The sequence below is a fragment of the Octopus bimaculoides genome, chromosome 25, assembly GCF_001194135.2.
Source record: "Octopus bimaculoides isolate UCB-OBI-ISO-001 chromosome 25, ASM119413v2, whole genome shotgun sequence".
NCBI classification, from domain to species: domain Eukaryota; kingdom Metazoa; phylum Mollusca; class Cephalopoda; order Octopoda; family Octopodidae; genus Octopus; species Octopus bimaculoides.
Genome location: NC_069005.1, coordinates 33358201 through 33365838, shown reverse-complemented (window position 1 = coordinate 33365838; position 7638 = coordinate 33358201). Strand labels below are relative to the sequence as shown.

The 7638-nt window shown below is 40.6% G+C and overlaps 2 protein-coding genes across 2 annotated transcripts in view; one reads left to right on the top strand and one right to left on the bottom strand.

Moving 5' to 3' along the window:
• The window catches only part of LOC106869073 (N-alpha-acetyltransferase 25, NatB auxiliary subunit), a 32609-nt gene extending 25939 nt beyond the window's left edge, over positions 1-6670 (top strand). The window contains exons 22-28 of the mRNA XM_014914594.2: positions 104-310; positions 556-679; positions 1345-1404; positions 1538-1635; positions 2485-2595; positions 3215-3364; positions 4299-6670. Coding sequence (XP_014770080.1) covers positions 104-310; positions 556-679; positions 1345-1404; positions 1538-1635; positions 2485-2595; positions 3215-3364; positions 4299-4421 — 873 coding nt within the window. The 3' untranslated portion in view covers positions 4422-6670. The remainder of the gene's footprint in view (positions 1-103; positions 311-555; positions 680-1344; positions 1405-1537; positions 1636-2484; positions 2596-3214; positions 3365-4298) is intronic.
• A 159-nt stretch (positions 6671-6829) lies between these two features.
• LOC106869074 (spermidine synthase) overlaps positions 6830-7638 on the bottom strand; it is a 20941-nt gene continuing 20132 nt past the window's right edge. The window contains exon 10 of the mRNA XM_014914595.2: positions 6830-6967. Within this exon, the coding sequence (XP_014770081.1) occupies positions 6953-6967 (15 nt within the window). The 3' untranslated portion in view covers positions 6830-6952. The remainder of the gene's footprint in view (positions 6968-7638) is intronic.

Sequence of the window (7638 nt, the reverse complement as noted above, 5' to 3'; positions counted from 1 at the left end):
CCCCCCCCCCACCATTCTCTGTCCACTCACCTCACACCCACCTTACCTGTGAGTCTCTCTCACCCACCCAGTGTCTCATTGTCTCTCTCTTCCTCGGTTACAGAAAGCCTGGCTGAAGTTACACAGTTACCTGCTGCGTACGTTGATAGCAGCGATCTACTTGGGTCGTCAGCCTGACAGTAGTGCTACCACTACACAGAATGGTACCAGTGCTGTTAGTAAGAGACCAATGGTGCATGTTTTGAGAGACCTTAAGCAATTATTTCAACAACATGTCATCGACTGTAAACATTACAAACTACCCATCAAGGTAAGCTGCATAACTTACTACGACACCATTCTCTCTCTACGTGTGTGGCTGTAATGCCTGTCTCTGACGTATATGTACACAGAATCTAAAGCTGTATAAACACATAATGCTGTCTCTAGTTTGCTTGTGAGTCTCCTTACCTGAAGCTGTCTTAACTGTCTGCCACATGGTGACAAGCCTACACGTTGATGTGGTGCAATCCTAATGTAGCTTCACCCACATGTTGCCTTTATTTCTATTTCCAGTACACCATCCATGGACCCTATCCGACACGGATATCTTCGTATCTCCTACAAAACCATCACCAAGTATTCCTGCTAATGGTCGAGCATGTTCTTTATATTCACCTCTTGTACGAGAACGGTTTCGGTAAGTTTTATTCCATTGTTGCACCAAATAACAAGGGTTGTTGTTGGGGGTGGAGGGCGGCTTCTTGTGATGGGTGACGACTAACACACATATATATATACTTAGCCGAACCGCTAAGTTATGAGGACATAAACACACCAACATCGGTTGTCAAGTGATGGTGGTGGGGGACAAACACATTTACATATATACAACGGGCTTCTTTCAATTTCCATCTACCAAATCCACTCTCAGGGCTATAGTAGAATACACTTGCACTAGATGCCACGCAATGGGACTGAACTTGGAACCGTGTGGTTGGAGAGCAAGCTTCTTACCACACAGCCATGCCTGCACCATATGTGCAAATGTGCAGAGATGCAAGTATTCCAAGGTTTTGCTTGTCTCTGCTGATGAGTTGATGTTTCCTGTTGCCATTCCTTTTTAAAATATGACGACTGGTCTCTCTCTCTGCTTTTGAAGTCCTCTGGAATATATAATCCCTTTCTTGAAAAACAGGTGAAGAATTGGCGACAGGAAGAGCATCCTGCTTCAAATACATCCCCATCCAACACATTCAAGCAGAGAAATAATGGCTGTTAAATGAACTAAAGTCTGTGCCTGTGTATGCACACACACACATGCACGCATATATTTATATTCATTTCTGTCTTTTTTTTTTACAGACAAAGCAGATGAAGAGGAAGAAAAAAGAATTCAGACAACTGTAGTATCTCTCGTTGATGGTAAACTTTACTTTTATATCTTCTCTCTCTTTCTCTCTCTCTCTTTCTCTCTCTCTCTCTCTCGTCACAACCATCCGTCTCTTGCCCTTCTCTAACCCTAATTGTATCTCTCTCTCTCTCTCTCCCTCCACAGGTCTGGTGTCTAAGCACAAATGTAGTTTAATCAGTGAAGAGAATGGTAAGAAAACATGGAACCTTACTTTACTGGAAAATCTTGTGCTTTTAGCTGAGGTGAGTACCTACCTGCCTACCTACCTACATTCCAGTTTACCAACTCTGCTACCTATCTAATTACCCACCTACCTGTTCATCTACCTACCCAGTTACACATGCACCTACCTGTATACTTAATTGTCCCACCTGTCCATGATCTGTTGTAAGACTGAGAGAATGGCAGGAAATGAAGCAATGGGTGCAGGATAGACAGACAACTCTAATGGTATGGACGACGAATGGTGGGCTGATCTTAGGAAACTTGTCAAGATGTTGTGTAGAAAATTCGATCTGTTGATTCTGTTGTAAGACAGACCTGTCCTCGTCATTGATGAGCAGTTGACTGTTGCCACCTGTGCCTCCTTGTGGTGCCTATTTGTACTTACCTGGATTAAATTTAGTGCAACACAAATGGTTTATAAACTGTAAACTCATGGACTCGGCCAGCTGCAACTCAGTCGACCCTGTCACTTTTTCAGGACGGGATAAGGTCTCTACCCCTTGGGATGATATGAGCTACCCTTCCCTCTTGCAGCAGCACCACAGACAATACGTCCTTGGATGAAATAAGATTCCACTTCCCCTGTGATGATAAATGGTATTGTAGGTGAACCGAAGGTTTGGGCCAGGGACCGGGGCATTATAGGTGAGCCAAAGGCTTGGGCCAGGGACCGGGGCATTATAGGTGAGCCAAAGGCTTGGGCCAGGGACCTGGGTTCTTTTGTGGTTGCAAAAACTACTGAAAATATTTGTGCTTTTTGTTTAAGTGACATCTTGTAAATTGTGATGATTTGTTTCTATTCTCCATTCCATCAGCATCTCTCATTTAACCGTTTGTAATGTCTGATTTCTCTTCTCCATTCCAAGACCATCTCACATATTACCATTCTGGCAGCTGTCTGCCATCGTATATTGAAACCCATGAAGACATCTTGGGTGAAGAAGAACAAAAAGAAGAAAGAATTAAATATACCCCAGGTCAGTGGATTTTATTCACATTGTGTGTGTGTGGAGTAGAATTCTTGAAGGATTTCACAAAATATGTTGCAGGATTTCTTCCAATTCTTTAGGTTCTGTATTTGAATTCTGCCAAGGTCAACTTTGTCTTTCATCCTTTCACAGTTGATAAAATAGATACCAGTTGAGCACTGGAGTCTATGTAATTGATTAACCCCTCCCCTCAAATTTCAGGCCATCTGCCTTTGGTAGAAAGAATTATTATTATTAAAGGTGGTGAGCTGGCAGAAGGCTTAGTGGCATTTCATCATACACTCCCCTCCATATACTTTCTGAGCAGGTATCACCATGACAACTTTCTATGACATGGTCAATGCAACGATCACACACTACACACCTTCCTTCCAAGCACTGCTGTAAACAGCAGCAGAGTTCAAAGTCAATCTTTGCCGAGCGACTTCACTCTGTGTGCTTTATCTTCATTACTATGGCAACAGTCCATATACTTATTGAACAGAGCTCGTATGTATGTACACACACACGGGGGCAGTCCAGTAAACCATTGTATGTCCGTGTGGGAGTACAATTTGTCAATGTCTCCCATTCTGCTTACCGTTTTGTGTCCTCTGTTGTTTTGCAGCCGAAGACTTTTGAAAATTTCAACAACCTAACAGCAAGCCTGGAAAAGTCAACACATGAACTCCATAAAGCTGTCACAGATATTAATCCAGTGTTTAAGTTATTGAATTTACATCATCTCAACTTGACTGAGAGTATCTCTTCGGAAGAGGTGAGTCTATATATATATATATATATATATGTAACGTGTGTGCATACATACTCTCACACACACACACCGTATTTGATGGCATACAAGACACACTTTTTATCGTGAAAAAAGGGCTTCCAAAAATCACCCCAGGTCCTAAATACAAATTTGGCTTATTACCTGTTTCAATGCACTAAAAAAAAGAAACCTTTCCTGCTGAATTTGGGATTCACTTTTTATACCATCAAATGTGTGTGTGAGGGGTCTTTCTCTTTAGCATTTGGATTACTCTATGAAGTGTAACACTTTTTTTATTCAACTTGTTTTGATTTAAACATGCATTATTTTTGTAGCTTTGAGGTTTCAATAATGCAATTATTTTTAGAATAACAGTGTAGAGTAGGTGTGAGAGGTCAGATGTGGCCAGTTTGAATGTAATACAGGGAGAATATTTGTGCTGGATTTTTCCGGCTTAAATGCTAAAGGGTTACTCTATTTTTAACAGTGGTATTTGTGTCTTGCTGTGTGTATATATGTATATATATATCCTCATCCTCGTTGTTGCTTAATGTTTGCTTTCCGTGCTGGCAGGGATTGGACACTTTGACTGGGAAGCTGGGAGGTTGCACCAGGCTCCAATCCGACTGGAACCTGGTACAGCCTCCCAGCTTGTCAGTTCTCAGTCGAACTGTCCAATCCCTGCCAGCATGGAAAGCAAACGTTAAATAATAATAACAACGATGATGCTGATGAGGATATATAAAACTGGCTTTTACGTGGAAATCTTTGTTCGCTGTGCGTTGTGCTCAGCTATTCTAGAAACAGCTGTTAAGGAGCTTTATGCATTATTTCTCAGCAAATCTGTAATTATGTTTGAATTAAAAATTACATGCTCTTTGCTTGATCGTCTTTTCTTTTCTTTGTATTCTTAACCATTGATGATCTATTTTATTAGGAGGACGTTGCCATGGAGATGATGATGTGGAAGAGAGTTGAAGAGAGCTATCAACAGTCTGCTCACCAAGTCACGGACCTTTTACATCACAAGCTGGAGTACCTCAGTTCTCTGCATCTCTGAAGACCCCACCACCACCTCCAGCCAAACACCACCACCACCACCTTCCTCTACAATTGCCATCACCACCACCACCACCACTTCCTGTAACAGTTGCCATGCAGTGGAGAGAAACCACATCCCCTCCGCCCACCCAGCTCACTCTCTGATTGCATCTCCTCACACCCTCACTCTCAAACCACTACCGCCCCTACCGCTATTGTGTCCACTCTGGCAGCAGCCGTTTGTGTGTGTGTGCAGTGGATCTTAAGGGTTGTTTGGAGTCTCGTTCCTCTTTTTATTCCCCCCTCCCTCCACCTCACCTCTCTCTCTCTCTTTCTTTCTCCCTCTTTCTGTCTCCCCCTCACCCCTCTCACATCCACTCACACACTGATTCAGAAATGGATTTTTTCTTTTTTTTCTTTTTTTTCCTTATTTAACTTAAATCTGCTGAAAATGATAAGTGGGGTGGTGGTAGTGAAGGGTGGGTGGGATTTAATGGGAGGAGGAGGGATGGAGAGAATTCCAGCATGGCCAGTACTCTCGATGGGTTGAAGCAACTAAAGAACTGACTCACTAACACACCCACCCACACCCCTTATGTAATTTCTAGAAATCAAGACTTGTCAGATAAATTGGAAGGTCGTGGGTTCAAATTCTCTCTGTTGTTGTTTTTCTGGGCTCAGTATTCTGTCATCTCGTAACAACCCCTTTTCTTTGACCGCAGTTTTAGGTCCACATATCAGCCTACAACAATCAAATGTCCTTCTAAATTTTATTGGTCCAATCTATGGATGTTAAACGATGATGATGATGAGACTGTCTAAACCTGGGTCCCAGCGATGTTGATCTCGCCATTCTTTGGGTGCAGTCTGTGATGGCGCTGCTTAAGAATCGGCTGAAGGTATTTGTCCCTCTTTTTGCTCTTTATTTCTGTGCTTCTTACTCAATAGGAACTGGAAGTGGTTAAGAAGAAAACCTTCAGCTCTGGCCTCAGTCCACTTGGCTGACGGAGCATAGCTTAGCAACCTGTGCTTGTGGTGGTCAAAGAGATTTGTCTCCTCATCGAAGACCCACAGTCATCGGACAAAATGAACAACATTGAGACTCTGGCTGGAGAGTTCTTGCTGGACCATCCCTGTGGAGTCATTGCACAGTTTGTGGGTTGTGTGGCTTATGCCATAGTCCACCTGGCTGTCAATAGGCACCATGGCTATAAGAAAGGTAGAGATCTGCAATATATCAGCGCACTGATTCTGCTTTTGCTGTTCCCCCTGGGGGGAGGCATCCGGCTCCAGTACTCAAAACAGTTGAGCCCTCGTATTTCTCCTTTTTCCCTTCCATCCCAGTTTAAACATCGGGAAACTGGTTCAGGAAGGTCGTAATCTTAACATGGCAGACACTAGAAAGCTTGGATGGGGTGGGTGGGAGTAGAGCAGCCTGTGACTCTGTGGTTTTGAGTTCTAATTTCATGAGAAAAGAAATGATAACCAGTGTGTCCTTTGGTGAAGTGGGGGTGCCTTTGCTGTATGTTTATATCTGTCTAATTGTGGGGCTACCATTTAAGCACCTCCTCCTTCTCCCCTCTTGTCTACTTATGAGACTACCATTTAAGCATCTCCCTCTCCTCCCCTTCATATAACATATCCAGTTTTGTGGTCGGGGGTGGACAGTGGTCTCTTTTCACTTCATCCACTTATCCACACACGTGCACATCATCACACACTCCACAGCCTTATGCACACATTCACTCACATAGCCCTGTGGACGCATTGTCTCATATATATACACACACACACACCAATGCAGCCCTGAACACACACACACACACACTTTGTTGTGTATGTCTACACATGTATATAGTGTGTTGTGGTAGGTGGTGTAGTGCAGCAAAAACAAGAGACAGGATCCAGTTTCAATTCTTAACAGGAACAACATTAATTTTTCTCATTTTTTGGAGGAATTGTAAAGAATCAATAACATCTGAGGTGGGTGGTTGTAGGTGTGGCCTGTGTGTGTGTGGAGAGAGAGAGAAACGAAGAGGAGGAAGAGGTAGATGAGGTGTTTGCGGATCAAAGAACTTTAAGATTGCAATAAATGGCGTCTGTGTGTCTCTTGTGTGAAATAGAACAAAGCAGAATGAATTAGGGAGGGAGGGGGGAAGCAAAGGAAAAGATCTTTAATTGCGTAAGTTAACGAGTTTGGAGGAATGTTTTAATAATAAAAATTTTAAAAAAAAGACTCAAAACACTAAAAAAAAAATTCCATAATATATCAGAAAATGTTTGTGTGTTTATATAATTGAATTGCAGAAAGAATGTAGTTGGTTTGTTTATATATATATATATATATATATATACACACACACTCCTTCTGTGCCTCACCTACAATGGTGTGGGAGGGGTATCGAAGGACTAACATAGACAAGTGCATTGTTGGTCAACAATGTTTATTGCAGTTGAAATATTACAGAGCTACATGGCTTACAATCACATTGGTCTATGGCTAAATTAACATTGCTACATGTTAGTTTATAGTGCTACATGACCGTCATTTCACAGTCCAAGTCTCTGCAATAGAGAAGATAGAAAGGTAAGGTAAGGTGGTTTCATCAACACATATTTTATATCTTGTATCATGCATGTGTGTGTATTTATTGTGCTAGAGATTGCATACATTCATGCATTTATACACATCTATATATTTACACATACACACATACATGGATGTATAACACATTTACATATATACATGCCTATGTGTACATGTACGTGTATATACAGTTGTGGCCAAAAGTTTGGAACAAGGTCAGAGAATTAGAATTTTTATATTAAATGCCAAAATATACAAGTGGTATATATTCGAATCGAATTGTAATTGGGCCAGACAATTTTCTATAAAAAGAAATCCAAAACTTTTGACCACAACTGTATATATGTATATACATATATATATGTATATATATATATGTATGCTGGTCATTCCTCTTATATTTGTATACATATATGTAGATATGTATATAGATATTTATTTATATATATATGTATTTATAGCATGGCCACAGTCAAAAGGCTGAAACAAGTAAAAGAGTATTTATTTATTTATATATTTATATATATAATTATTTATTTATTTATTTATATATATATTTATTTATTTATATATTTATTTATATATTTATTTATTTATTTATATATTTATTTATTTATATATTTATTTATTTATTTATATATTTATTTAT